The sequence below is a fragment of the Corapipo altera genome, unplaced genomic scaffold (genome assembly GCF_003945725.1).
Source record: "Corapipo altera isolate COAL_440 unplaced genomic scaffold, ASM394572v1 44b, whole genome shotgun sequence".
Classification (NCBI taxonomy): domain Eukaryota; kingdom Metazoa; phylum Chordata; class Aves; order Passeriformes; family Pipridae; genus Corapipo; species Corapipo altera.
Window position 1 is genome coordinate 3,235,187 of NW_020884932.1, and position 15,262 is coordinate 3,250,448.

General features: G+C 40.1%; 1 protein-coding gene across 6 annotated transcripts in view; it reads left to right on the top strand.

The window, feature by feature from the left end:
- The window catches only part of ULK4 (unc-51 like kinase 4), a 225,432-nt gene extending 210,410 nt beyond the window's left edge, over positions 1–15,022 (top strand). For 3 of the 6 annotated variants that reach the window (XM_027659558.1, XM_027659560.1, XM_027659559.1), the window contains exons 36-37: positions 11,590–11,678; positions 14,640–15,022. In XM_027659558.1, coding sequence (XP_027515359.1) covers positions 11,590–11,678; positions 14,640–14,724 — 174 coding nt within the window. In that variant the 3' untranslated portion in view covers positions 14,725–15,022. Of the gene's footprint in view, positions 1–6,079; positions 6,281–11,589; positions 11,679–13,077; positions 13,249–14,639 lie in introns of those variants that run through there. The other 3 variants (XR_003530337.1, XR_003530336.1, XM_027659556.1) reach the window with 2 other exon arrangements.
- Positions 15,023–15,262: the final 240 nt, after the last annotated feature.

A 15,262-nucleotide genomic window follows, 5' to 3' on the forward strand; every position in this document is an offset into this window, starting at 1 on the left:
GGACAGGAACCGCTGGCAATGAAATGAATTAAACAGTTGAGGCAGTGATTTTTTTTTTATTTTTTTTTAACCACAACAACTAAACCCAATAAAACCTCTTTGGACAACGTAACTTATGATGTAACTAATATCAATTCGAACATGTTTTCTAAAAATAAGGACACATTAAAAAATAATAGTGCTAGCAGCAATCCTTTGATATCAATTTCTTGCTTGGAAGTTTAACATTTAGTGAGCTTTTAAAATTAGGACATCCATCACAATGCCATCAAGGCAAAGGAGTTGAGAAAGCTGTTGCTTGCTCTGTTGGAAATTAATGCTACTCTCCTGAGATAACACAGCTAACTTTCTGGGCTCCCCAGTCTTTTACAGCATGGAGTAAAATAGATTGGTGTAAATCACCAACAGTGGTGGTTCAAGCCAGCCCACATAACACTGCCATTCAGTGAGTGCAGGTTTCACATTCTAGCTAAGAAGTTGATAATTTCTTAAACTGCTTTAGCTCAAGTACCTGTGATTGTTTGACTCTTTACTTAATTGTGTTATTCTAATTTAGCTAAAATTTGTTTAACTACACAATGGAAAAGATAAGCTGCAGTATCTGTGGTAACACTGTCAGACAGAGCCTTCTACGTGAAAAGGATCAACAATTTAAACACATATTTTATAACTTCTACATTTGTTTTTTGACACTGTGATATGTTCTTCCTTGCTTTGTGCCACTTTGGTGATCACAGCTGGGCAGTTGCACTGGGACAAAATTGTCCTTCTCATGCCCCCACCACATGCACAAACAAGTCTTACTCCCCTCTTTCCATCTGCTGTCAAGTATTATGCAGAATTGTCATACATCACCCTTCTTTTTATACTGTCGGGCATGAGTTACCAGCTACTTGAGTTTATCCTTAAATAAAATGAGCACTGGTATTCCCTGACTTCCCTTATTAACAGAGAAGCAATATGTTGCCATTCATGCCTCCAGTTAGTGACATCATGTTGGACTCAAGGTCTTTGTATCTTTTTCTTCTATTGTTAATAGAAGACTGCCAGGTTGAAGATTGTGATCCTTTTTGCTCCCTAGCATAATAAGAGCACTTCATGCATGTGTGAAAATGGCAGTTGATAAAAGATGAAAATGACTGTACAGCCCTGTGTTGAGAGAAAAAGGTGATTTATCTTCTCTTTGCAAGTTTCTGCTGTAAATCATTCAACCTTGTCTTAAAGCCCCTTTGTTTTTGCAGTCACAGTGAAAAAACTCTGAAGTGCTTACATTCATCTGTATTTTGAAATACTATTATAAAGGACAATAAGATGGTATTATGTTGGAGACAGCTGCAAGAGTTTCTCATACAGACAGGCTGCCAGGAGCTACAACTTAATGAAATGATAAAAGCTTAGGAAAGCTACCCCAGGAACCTCTTCCTGATAGTCCTCAGTAAAACTGATAGTAAGCCAAGTGTGAGTTAAGGCAGGGAGAGGAAAATCGATGTGAAATTATCTAATCACTAGTTTCTTGATGTCACTAGATCAGCTGGGGCTCATAGAGGTTGAAGCATGCGGAGTCCAAACACAACTTAATGAAAAGGCAAGTGTTGAAAACCAAAACCTGAATGTACTGACAACTTGTGGTTATCTACAGTGTGAGATGCAGTGAGGGAGGATGACCTCTGAAGTAGCTGTGAATGCTTACTCACAACTTGGCCTATTGAATCATTCATTCTGTGTTAAATCTTACTATGTTTATCTGGAATAAATAGTGTAAGTCTGTAAGTATATGTGTACCTGTGTTAAGTGCAGATTTGGGCTGGTATTTTGTTTGATGATTGTTTTCAATCTGCAATGGCTGCTCTTTAATGACACTGATGGGGGAGGGAAGAGAAACAAATATGGGATCTGCTCTTAATTTTGGAAAGCAGCAAGAATGAAAAGTCTTTATTCCAGTGACTGGCGTACTGTGGACTCGTGTTCCTGAGGAAGGTACTTATCCACTTGTTTGGAATGTGTTTACTTTTTGAGACACCCCCCCCAGTGATTATCACTGTGCTGGTATTTGGGTACTGGGAACCCAGTACAATTATGAATACATACAGGAGCTATCTAAAAAAGCAATACTGCCGTGGTCAGCAATGAGAAATATGTTCTCTTCACACAGACAGATGTTTTGCTTTGGGTTGTACAGTGAAACTGGCACTTCTGAAACCTGCAACCTGTTTATTTGATTCATAATTCGAGGGCAGTATCATTCCCAATGACTATCACTGTTGTTTTCATTATAGAGTCCTAATTCATTGTTTCTGTGGGCACAAAAGTATTGCCAGACTCATTTGGTGTTTCAGTGCACTGTAATTTCACATAGTGCAATACTATGGGAAATACTATTGGGATTGCCGAGCTGTGTCATCTGTTGGGCTCATCACTATTACTTCCTTTTGACCTCCTCTATGTAATTATGCACGGATGACTTACTAGCTGCTGCAAAGATACCTAAATGCAACTGGGCTTGTTAAATAAAAAAGTGAGCAGACCAAAATTATTCTCTCTGAGGTCAGTGAGGAGCAACTAGGTGGCTGTTTGCTCTCTGTCAGGCAGCCAGAACCATCTGTCACATGACAATAAGCAAGCATCGATTTCAGAAGTCCATTTGTTTTTATGACAGTTTTTACAATTTTATGGAAATTGAACCATTACATAAAGCCGAATTTTCCTCAGAAATTAGTGTTTTATAGACTTATATCCCTGTTCAGTCATTTACATTCCTAGTTGCATTATACATAAAGCATAAATATACTGATCCTTTTTTCCCCCAATAAAAAAAATCTTCAGAGCATTTTTTTTATCTTTTTTTTTTCCAGTATATGCAAGACTATCCCTGTTTGGTGCTTAAGGAAAACCTCAAGGGTTCTATGTCCAAGTTTTATGTGTCCATAGAAACCAAGTCGATAGGGAGTAGAAAGGAACTAATGTTTCATGCTTTAATATTTAGCTCAAAATCATAGTTTTCTAACAAGATTTTGCTGCCTTTTTTTTTTTATTCTTTAAGGATGTATTTTTCATAATCTGTGTTAGTTCTTAATTTAACTTATCATATTTCTGCTTTTCTTGGAATGATAAATCCAACTCATTAAGCCAAGTTGTAGAGATTTTTAGTGGTTGGAATCTTGTGTTTGAATCCAGATTATGACCAGTGTGAGCATGAGCTTTCTAATTTTGTTTCATCATCCATAGAAGTTGATAAATGCCATATAAACATTCTACTCAGGGGAAGTTATGGATTTTACATACTTGATCAGACTTGTATTGCACCAATGGCTCTGTAAAAGGACAACTTGGACAGCATCCCTGCACATCACTCTGTCTTTTATTTTTATGAGGAACATTTTAAAACAGGACAAGAAACAATGTCAGGTTGGAGATATTATATTTTGGAGGCTGTATCCTTTAAATCTAAAATTCCTGTGTAAACTACAACTTTTTGACCATTCCTAGGGGTTTGCCCACTTCACCTGAGCATCACTGCATGGCTGCCCAAGGTTTTGTGTCCTTAGATATAACAGCAGTTATTAAATTGAAAATTTGCTTGCATACTTCTTTTGTATGGTAATTACCATTATACTTTCCAGTATACTCTGGGTGTCACTGACTTTCCTAATAGCAAGAAGATGAGCTATCTGTGGTAATGATTCTTACCCTTACAAATGTATAAATGTTTGGAATTACATGAATTGTCATAGCAAGAAATATGTCAGGAAAGATTTAGGTTCAGCAGTACTAGATAAACATGAAAAGAAAATGTGCATAAAAGGAAGGCCATCCCTAACCCATGGAGCACATTAATGAAAATTTGATGTAACTCGAAACAAACTAATTAGGTCATGAAAGATAAAGTCACTGGAAAAAGAGTTATGGGAATCAACATTTAAGAAGTATTGGGAGTTACTTGTCAGAAACTATTTTAGGAGAAAAGCTGATAAGAGAAAGAGAAATTATGAAGGATATTTCAATATGAGAGATTCAGAGAATGATGAACTTGAGGGGAAGCCTAGATAAGCAAAGAATCTGTTTTAGTGTTTGTTTATAACTGCTTTTAGATTTTTTGGTCCAAAACAACCAGGAACCTCTGTAACAGCTTCTAAAGGAATATAAATATAGGATATGAACTGTGGCAATAAAAAATTATTCCAGTGGATTTCCCTGTTCCTTTTGTAAGGAGGAAGTCACAAGAGACCATCAGGGTAAGATGTACCTGGGGGATGATGGTCTCGTCAGATCTAGCAAGGTGAGGACAGGCAAACTGCCTGGGAGCCGTGGAAGAGGGATCCCAGGGACCTGCAAGTTTTGTGTCAGCTTAGTATGTGACCCTATTTAGCTACAGCTGATGTTTGAGGTAGCTGGGATCATGGTCTGGACAGAGCGAAACTACTCTGAAGTGGTACCTCAGGGGAGTTATTGACACACAGGTGACAGAGGAACCTGTGCTTGCGGATGAGATCACCAGCAACAGGGTGGCAAGTGGTTATTTTTATGTTATATTGATGTTGGGCTGGCTTATGAGCATGCATAACTTGTCAACACTGCAACCCTGTGTGGAAGTCTCCTGTAGTACCTTTGAGACATGTTTTGCCAGACAGGACTCCTGAAGTTGTTGTGGTCAGCTGGTTATATAATGGATGTGAAGAGGTTGCCCTATCCAGTTCTCTTAAGTCAGATATTTTCACCTCATGACAGAGAGTGGAAACTGCAATAATGGATATTTTCTGGATTATAAAGACATCTTAAATTCCTGAAAGTGAGTTGAGAACACTACTTGCAATAAAACCAAATTTAAAAATATCAAGACAGAGAGCAGTCTTCTGTTCAATAATTACCCTGCGGTTTTACAGGTCTTCTCTTATGCTCAGACAATGCCCCTTAGAGTTGGTAATTTTACAATTTTACAACAATCACAGAACATGTCTCTGTGTGCTAAATGTATATGCTGAAGGGCAGAGAATAGCCTCAAAGTGGAAGTTGTCAAGAAACATCCAAAATCAATTAACAATTATGTAGCATGTGGGAGGCATTCCTTGTCTCTCTGTGAATAGTCCTCGAGACAGTGTGGCTTTCAGACTGCCAGGAAACTGGTACGGTTCCAAGTTACCGGTAGGAATTGCTTTGAACTTAGAATAAACCTACCTACACATATACAAATTAGAAGAAAACAAAACACATGGAATGAAATCTTGGCCTTATCAAAATCAAAAGGAGTTTGCTGCTGACTTCAGTGCAACAAGAATTTTATCCATAAAAAGGAAAAAAAAAGATTTTTGAACTCTAAAATCAGAGCTAAACTGTCTGATGTAGTGTGTGTTTTCTTTCTTTCTTTTTTTTTTTTTTGGTCACAGATACCTGCTTGTTTTCACATGTATTTGTAGGATCTGAAGGCCACAAAGTCTTTGTAATTGGGTGTCTGCAATCCCTGACTGCAGTGTGCTTGCCAAAGCACACCTGGAACACTCATGCTTTTGTAACTTTCATTGCTTGTTTTTATGGTCCAGCAGCATTGCTCAGGCCTGTTCAAATGAGTTGGGAATTAGTAACATAGATATAACTTGTCCTACTTGATTTGTTCTTCCCACACACATATTCTGTGTCTCTCTCCAGTTGAACCATGTGTAGAAAAGAGAGTAGAGCAAGGAGGCAATGCCAGGAAGGTTTTTACCCTTTTAGAATGAGCTGTCATACATTATGGAGAGCAAAAATAACTTGTGACCATCCTAGTGAGTGTACAATGTATCTGCGAGCACACTGTCCTACACTAGCATAGCCTGGCAAGAGTTACCATTAATTTTCACTGAACAACTTGTAAATGGACTGTGCCTTAGCACTTTAAAGGATCCTATCCCATGTACCTGCTGAGAGCACATCCAATCAATGTCAGATTAAACACCTCACAAAAGACCAATGTATTTATCTGGGAATTTCGTTGCTGGTTCTAGTTGTTTTGCTTTTATCTTTTAGAAAATTTCTGCCACAGATATAAAATTGGCCTAATACTAGACTGCTTCCCTGGTAAATGAGAGTTCATGTTTAACTCCTCCAACCTGCAGAGCCATGCTGCCTCTTGCCTCCCTGCCAGGTCCCAGTGTTATTCACTTCCTGCATGGGAACCATCCAAACCCCCCTACCTCTCTCCATTCAGTGGAAATTTGTGCTGCAGCCACAAAGATATGACCTTCACTTGCCTAGAAAAGGGGAGAGGACTACAGGACAGCTCAGGGGCCCATAGCCAGCTGCACAGGGGCCTCCAAGCCTGAGGAAAGGCTATGTTAGCAATCTGAGCTCCAAAAAGGAGAGCAAATTTGGGTAACTTCACTCTCAGCAGGCAGGTTCCCTGCCCTTTGGCAACTACGCACTCCCCATGCATTGTCTGGGTATCTCAACCTCTTCTTGGGATTCCTCTCTGATGTTTGATGATTAAAACATAATCATTACAGCCTCCAGTTTATAGGTTCCAAATTCTTTATTGGGTCTGGCCCTTCATTACGCAAGGGTTAATGTTACTCTACATTACTTTGTAAGAGTAAATGTGCAGGCCTACAGAAGTGACAGATCCACTTGATCCGTCATGGGAAGTGAGGAGTTCATTTGTTATACTTCCTCCAGGCACTGCTAGCTTAGTGTATATGTTTGGAGAGCAACCTATAATGAAATAAATGCTTATATTCGGTAAGTCCACAGCCAATTGATCTGGTAGTTTTAGTTTATCTGAGTGACTCTCTCTGCAGCATTTGCTTGGTTATTGTGCTCTTCCACTGAGAAGGAATGGCTGCATATTTCTGGCCATGTCATCATGAGTTGTGAGTGACAAACCAAGTGACATGATTTATTTGATTACTGCAATGCTTGTGAATAGCTCAGCACTGACAGCCTGGGAGGAAAAGTACCATTAAATGCCCTGGGATAGACATAAGATGGGTCACAACACTAGAAGGTTTTCTCTTCCAACCCAGGCATTGTGCCTCGTTTCTGAAGTTACCATCCCATTTACTTATTTGCTGGGCTGTCACATCAGCTATAGCAATATTTTTGACACTACTGTATTTCATGACATTTGTTCCTTAAAAAATGGGAATAAGGTCACACTAAGCAGCTGTGAATAGCCATCAACTTTCAGTCACCACTAGCCTAGATGACATTTGAAACAGCAGCTTTGGTTGGGGATGAAAGGCTCTCCTACTGACAGTGCCTTCAGCCAGTCAAAGATGGAAGTAGGAATGAGAAGTCTGAGATGCGTATTTAAAATTGCAGGAACAGCACTTACTATGAAGACATTCTTTGAAATAGTGTCTAGAGTGCAACAGGAGTGTGCTTAATTCTTTAATTTTTTTAGTCTGAAAACTTAGTTTTCAAAATTATGTTTCATATCTTACACAGGGTCCCAGTTAGTCCACAGAAAAAATAAACTGCTGATTGGTTTTACTGTAGTATTAGCTAAAGATACAATTTCCATTCACAGAAAAGCCTCCAAGAGGCGCTAAGTGATACTTCATTAATAGCGTGTATCAATATTTAAGTGATGCCAATATTGGACCTACAAGCATCTGGTGGTTCTGATAAACCATGGCAGCTCCTGTGTTGCCTGTGCTCTCAGCCAGTGTCAGTAAAGTTGAGCAAGAACTGAGTACCTGCAAATGCAATTAGCTTGATTGTATTAAATATTTATGAAAAAGTGAGGAAGCATCACTTTATGAGGTTAAAATAGATGTGTTTGGGAAAGAGAAAAAAACAGTTTGTGAGAAAGAGCATTTTGACGTGTCTTGCTTGTGTCTGTATATACAGACACAGTGGTGGCTTGTAGAAAAGCATCTGTTGAGCATGCAAATGGTAAACATCTCAGCAGTTGTTTATTTGAGAAGATAACACTTGATGGTGCAGCTACATATGCTCCCAAAAACCTTTCCTCAACCAAGAAGAAGTTTCAAATAAAAAACTCCTTCTTTTTCCATTATTTCTCAGTTTACGTCACAGACATCAAGCTTTTGGGTTACTTGAAACCTCAGTAGAGAAGGAGCATTTCTTTCTCTTCAAAATGGTGAGAAAGTAGTTTACTGCTTAGGTCATTTATCGGAGTTGTAAATTACAAAGCATGAGTTATGACTAATCACAGAAGGAAGTTCAGTATTATGAAACCAGCTTAAGAAAAATAATTGTCCCCTAAATTTCTATACTTTCTTGAAATTTGAATTACAAAAATCCCTTCTTAGCACAAGAATGCAAAACTCCTCAATTTATTAGTGAAGTCAGTATTCCAGCTGATGTTTTGTATTATTTCGTTTCCTGCACTCATCTTTAGCAGCACCATAATAGCTGAACAGTTTTCCTAAATTTTAGGAAACACGAAGTTTACATATCAACTATGGTATTTCTTACGGCTCATCCTTGTTTAATAGGACTGAAGAGAGGAATACTGCTGAATAGTTGTGGTCTTAATAAAGAAGAGTAATTTTGACATTCTTGTTAAATTGCAGTGAGTGTACAACTAAACTGAGATTTAATTACATTTTTAGTTAAAGGAATAGCTATTGATTATGTCATTGAATCTGTGTTGTAGCCAGTCCTAACAAACAGCAATATTACAAGAGATCATTAAACTAGTTGTTAAAATTCCAAATTAATGAGAACAAGACTGGTGTGGATAAAAGGCACCGCAATGCTGGGTAGAAGAAAAAGATAACAAAGTAAAAAATACATTAATTTCTCAAATTTTGGTGAATGATGGTTTTATGTCCCGTCATTACTTTTTATAATCTATGGAATAAAATTAAGATGAAAATGGAACACTTTTTAAATAAGAAACATGGGTAAAGTTTCATCTTAAAGGTGAACAGTGATTCAGACAATATTTCTCATGAGCTCATGTGAAGCAGGATGTAATCTGTCGTTTGTAAGAGACCTTCCAATTGCTCAGGAGCAATCAGATCTACCACTCGGAGATAAAGGGCAAATAAATGCCAGCGGTCAGAGCAGTAACAGCATGGGAATAATGACAAAACCACAGACAGCTGTGGTTGAGATGGCTGCTGACAGCTCACCCTGTATTCAACCTGCAGTCTTCCTGCTACCACAGAGCTGGTCCTCTCCCGGGCCCATGGAGTGGATGCCTGGAGGTGGATAGGAAGCAGTTTTCTGGGCACTGGTGATGGAGAGCAGATGGGAAACCCCAGCTGCCTGCATAAACCTGTGCAGCCCTGTTTTGTCTGTGTAAGTTCTCTGGAGGTATAAGTGGCACTGCTGACTGGCAGGCCAGTTCTTTACCAACACCCCTTGGTTCGTGTGAAGCTGTTAGTTGATGCTCTCAAGAAAATGTGTTCTAAATTTGGGTTAGACTTAATTTAAGTGATTTTAACCTGCAGGCAGCTTGTGCTGATCTTTTCCCTCCTTGTGCTACCACTTTTACTGCTGAAAGGATCTTACTGAAGCATTTTGTCAGATAGGAGTAGCCCTTGTGGGTAGGTACTGCAGAAGCCCGTTGCTTGTGGCTGAAAGCTTCTCTGAACAGTGAATTCTAACAGAGAGATGGGGTAGATGATCTCATGGGTATTTCTGTTTCTATCTGTTACAATTTCTGTGCATATAAAGCCATTTTAATCCTTTCCATTCAAGTGCATTGTATGCACAGAAATGTTTTCTTAATAGTGACACAAGGCATGCTGCTACATGGGCAAGGTTATAGTCAGACCCTATGACTGAATTGGAAATACATCATTTTAGAATTAAACTTTCTTCTTTTTACCAGATTTTATAGTTGAGTATATTTTGAAAGTTCTGTGTATGATGCCATTGCTATTTTGTGAAGAGACTATGAGGGTTGTACAGATGTCAGCACCCAAGAATTAGGATGTAGTAGAATGAGAGATAACTGTAACCTTTGTTGACCATGTGGTTTTATGGAGCATGATTCAGTCCTAGTGACTTTTCTTCTCCCATGACCTGTGGCTTTTTTAAGCGTGCCGGATAAACAAGTGGCACAAATGTGGCAAGTGCAGAGAATGTGGCAGTGGCTGCTGAGCTGCAGAAATTGTAGGGAAATGTTTGGTAGAGGTATGAGCACTCTTTAGGAACAGAAAGCAATTCCTTGTGGTGAAAGCATTTTTCTCCTTGTATTGCTCCTATTATGCGTGGTGGTGTTCTCACATTCAGAACCCAGATAACAAAACATTTTCTGTGTCTAACAGGTAATAAATACAGAAGAGTGGATTACTGAAATATAAACTGAGGGAGTCAGATATAAACCTCAAGACAGTGAAAAGGTTTAATAACCTGTAATCAGGATTTACCAATGATTTGTGCTTAGGTAATGGCATCACTGGTTTTTTTCCAACACACAGGATATGTTTTACTTTACTTCAGGCAGCTCCCTGTTCCCTGTAACTGCTAAACTACAGGATGTTATGATTATAGATGTAGTGACACTGTTGTTGCAGAATCACTGCTGATAAATTATGGTGGGATGGCAGCTGTAAATACAGCTTCTGTTGTGATTTAAGAGGAAGATGTGAAGGCGTATTGCCCAGATGCTTGATCAATGGTAAACAGGGCCAGAAGCAGCATGCTAAAACTTAAAAGTCCTTGCCAGATTTTGGGATTTGAAGTCATCGTTTCAAGCATTAGCTCCTCCAGTATCAAAATAATCAGCTGCTCTGGTCCTCCCCTTCTTCTTTGTCTCCAGCCAAGATTTATTTACCTTTGCAAGCAGGAGCTGACACGCAAACCATTTCTTTCAGTAATTTTTTTGAGATACAAGAGCTTCTTCAGCCAGCTGCCAAGTCACTAGTGTCTATTTGAGCTACAGTGCTTGTGGCTTCATGTCGTGTCCCTTGTGACCTTCCCATTCACCTGCTTAACTGTCAGGAAATGTGTGGCCGTTTGGAGCTGTTCTGCTACTTAGGGCTGGAGAAACAATAAGCCAGTCGTTACAGATTAGTGTAATAAACCACACCAGAAGCAAAATCAGCTATAATCAGAATTCATTTGATGCAAAAAGGGCACGTAGCTTTGGTCACTCAGCACCCTGCTCTGTAGATGACAGTCCTGTGCAGGTAATACTCATATTGATGGATGAGATGGCCAGAAAAATTTCAATATACAATTGTTAACTTCACAGTGATTTTAACCTGGCTTCTCTCAGAGAAACCCCACACATCCTGATCTGAACTCTGATAGAAGCTTGGTTATTTTTTTCCTGAAATGAGAAATGAAAATGACTGCCTCCTGAAGATCTCCCTGGGATTCAGACTAAAATGAGGCTTGTATTTGCATTGATACTAAGGATGAAATCAGGATTGGCAGACCGATGTGTGAATTTGCACACATACTGGGACTCAGAACATGGCTGAATATTGTTCAACCAAGACATCTTAGCTGGTCTCTGCCTAAAATTCAGTCCTATTCAGTAAAAGGGATTTTTTTTCTTGGGTCTCTTTAATGTCACATTCCATTTACAATTGTAATAAATGCTGTAACTTGTTTCCCTCTCCCCTATCCCTCAAAAAATGACAGAGAGGAATCTTTTGCTAAGCCTTTGATAACAGTTCTTTCTTTTTGTTCCAGATAACTTCAAACAAGAAGCACTTGGAGAGCCTGAAGAATGATGGCCATGCTCTTATCCAGACTCTAGAGAGCCTGGCCCAAACTGCCAGGTGAGTTCCCTCAGGCTTCCAGGAATTTCCAGGGCTGAGAGCGCTCCCCTCCCCTTTTGTCTGCGATGGTCTTCTCCTGTAATTCTGTGCACTATGAGCTTCTCAGGTTTCTGTCCCTGCCCCCTCCCTGCACTCTCTCCTCCAAAGTGCTCTCTCTCATTCAGCGCTTATGGCATGCTTTGATCCTTTGATCCCCGGCTGGGTTGAGCCGCAGTGTGCGGGCCAGGTCCAGCTCCGTGGGTGTGCCTTGGCGATTTTGCAGCTTGCTTGTTTTTATAAATTTATTATTTTATTCCAAACACTTGGTTTCTATAACTGGATACGTGTCAGTGGTTCTTGGCTGGATGCACAGTGCGACGTTTGTGCCCTTTTTTAAGATGACTGTGTTTGGTGCACTTGCAAGGTGATTCCTTTAAAACGTACAGCTGAGGAACAAAACTGCTTTTGTTTAAGAATACCTGTGGCATCTCCGAGAAGGCACGAGACTTAGGGGAATGCCGTGGCCTTCTCTGCATGAACAGAGGTGCTAGTCCCAACAAGCTGGCCAAACCTTAGCTCATCTCCCATAGACTTTGCCTCATCTAATCCCCTGTGGACATATGAATGAATGAATGACTGTTCTCTACCCCTCAAAACAAATTTTACACTTTTGCTATGGACTGTTAGGCTTCACTGTGCTCCTGGTTGGACTAAAATTCGTAGAGAAGTTGTAGTTTGTAAGTCAGATTTTGAAGCACTAAGATAATCTTTTCAGTGCCCTTTGTGCTCCCAAATGTATGCTTTTGGGAAAATTGGCTCCTCGACATTGTGTCAGTGTGTACCCTGTGTTGGAAGGAAGGAGGGGTGTGAGCACATGTGGAGAGGAAATACTGGGATGTACTGAGTGTAAGGAGATGCACACTGAGGACTAACCAAATCTGTTGAGAACAGTCAGTATCCCTCTCACACACTCAGCTGCTGACTCACAGGTTTTTGTATGACACATTAAATTATCTATCTGAAATAAAGCATCAGCTCACCCCAAGGGAGACACAGGCACCACCACTGAAGATGATAATGGAGGAAGATGGGTTTTCTTCTGTTAGAACCAGCTTTCATTCTGTTTTGTAGCATTCCAGCATTAGATGCACTAGACAGCCCCATCACTGTCTTTGAGTCTGCTTTTCTGGCTTTCTCAATAGTCTGTTACAGTCTATACATTTCTGTATGCAGAAACCCACATGCTACAGAGTCCAAATAAACAGCACTCTTATTTAACACAAGATGCTCAGTAGATGAAATTCTGGCTGATGCCATTGAGAAGTGTTTTGATACATTAGAGTGAGCCAAGTTCCTCTGCTGTGCTGAGCTCCTGCCCCGAGAATTCACTGATTTCATTTCCCCTCCTCCCCTTCTTTAGGGAACACATGCCCCTATCCATTTGCCTCCAGAAGAGACCAAGACCATTACAGCCTGGATCTTGGGGCTGTAATGGACTCAGATATGAATAAATTGGCAACAGACAAGCAGGAGAAGCCTGGAGTTAGCAAGCTTTATCAGATTTAGTTAAATGGCCATTTGTTTATGGAGGGTATGGATATTTTGCATTCTCTTCAGATTCCCTTATGTTGCCATGTTTCCTTGTGACCTAATAAACTTGATCTCCTCACCTGTGCTTTGAACCTGGTTAAGGAGCCTCCCTGTATCTCATGCAGAGTTGGAAATGTTTTAGAGAAGGCTACAACAAAGATCCTGGATGTAAGCCATCCTGAGTAGTCTAAGCTCCCAGGCCCTTCCACTCACATATTACCACTGAGTTGAATTGATTGAGGAGTGGTTTTGCTTTGCTCATTTCTTACAGACAGGTTTCTTATCTCTCACTCTTCCTATGTGTCAGAAGGGAGATTCCAGCCAAGCAGTCACATGCCAAGAGGAGGGCACTTCTTGAATTGCAGCTGGTTTTGGTGCTCCCCTGTTGCCCTGTAGCAGCCATGGATTGTCAAACTCTATCTCTGTGATGCATCCTCAGCTAGTTGCAACAGGTAGTTTTAAGAGTGACAAAACCAACCCATTTTGCTTAGTAACTACCTGGAATAAAATCTATACTTGAAAATGTGGGCTTGTAGCCATTTCTCAGTGAAGACAGTTGCCAAGATGAATTTGTTTCAGATAACTGAATTTTCTGATTTAAACTGCTGCTCCTTAAGGCATTGGCTTACATAGTGTGAACTGATCATTTGGATTTCCTGGCTAGCTCTGCATTCCCCAAAGTGTGGAGTAGCATCAGTAGGTATTGTCATTAGCAGCAACCAGGGAAGTTGCAGATTGATCTGCTGCTGTCCTTTCTAAGCTAAAGATGGGGGATGGGAATCTATAAAAACCCAAAAAGACATGTTTCTGTGGACAAGCAGTATTGTGTTAGAGCCTCGGTTCCAATGCTAGGAAAAAAAGGTGTTTCCATAAGGAAAAATTTGGCAAAATACGTATACTAAAACCTTAGGTGAGGAAGCAAAGTGCCCCACCATTTGATCTCAAGCCTGCAGTGCTGTGGGTGGAGGGGCAGTCCGTCCTCCTTGCTGGAGGTGAGCAACACCTGGAGTGGAACTGCCTGCCTGTGCAGAGCAGCGCTGCAGTAAGAGGGCTGTATGTGTGAACACATCTTTCTGTCAAGCTGGGAATGTGCGTGTGTGTAGATTCATGGGGGGCATGATAAATTATATCTTCTTTTTTTACAGAGTTTTAACAGAGGAGGTTGAGTGAGGTAGCAGTGACTGGGAATTTGAGCTGAAATTCACTTCTACACAAGATTTGCGTCAAGGCAGAATCAGAAGTTACCTGTTACTGCTTAACAGAAAAGTGGACATAGAGTGCAGTTAATGGCTATTCAGAATTTTCTAACATACATAAAGGCAAAAGTGGAATTTGAACAATACACTTTTTCCCTGAGAATGTCTAATAGATGTTACTCTTTTTAATTCCTAGCTCTCATGCTGATGTTGCTGTTGCTTCCTTGGCATTTGAAATTCTGAGAACAGCAGGACATGAAAATATCAAGACTACCAAGTGAACCGGTTTTGACTGGCCCACCAAAATGTGCAGTTGTGTGCACTGCTCAGCACCTCAGTCCTGCAGGAACATCTTCAGATGAGCTGAGCAGATGTAATTTAGCAAGCTGAGTTGCAGCATATGCAGGAATTTGGGAGGCTTCAGGGAGGGAGGGAAGCTGGTTCTAGGGGGTGGTTTGTTTCTTAAACCCCTGTAAGGATGAATTCTTGGTTACTACTTGTTGGCATTACATTACGTAGCTCAAGTATCTGACAGTTTGAAAGTGTAAATTAAATAAATAGTACAGTTATTTCACAATATAAAGTGTTTCACTATTTTAAGTTGCTATTAGAAATGCTCATTTATCTTTTGGACCAGGTGACTGCCCTGGCTGTTCATCTTAAGGGGTCCCCTCATGCTTGTGACTGGCATTAGAAAATACCTTTTCATCAAGACAGACAATATTCTTCACCTCAAGCAACCAGAACCAATCCCTGTGATCACACGGAGGCTGTCTATGGATGATACACATTACTAGGTTTTTACCCAGTAGCATGAAT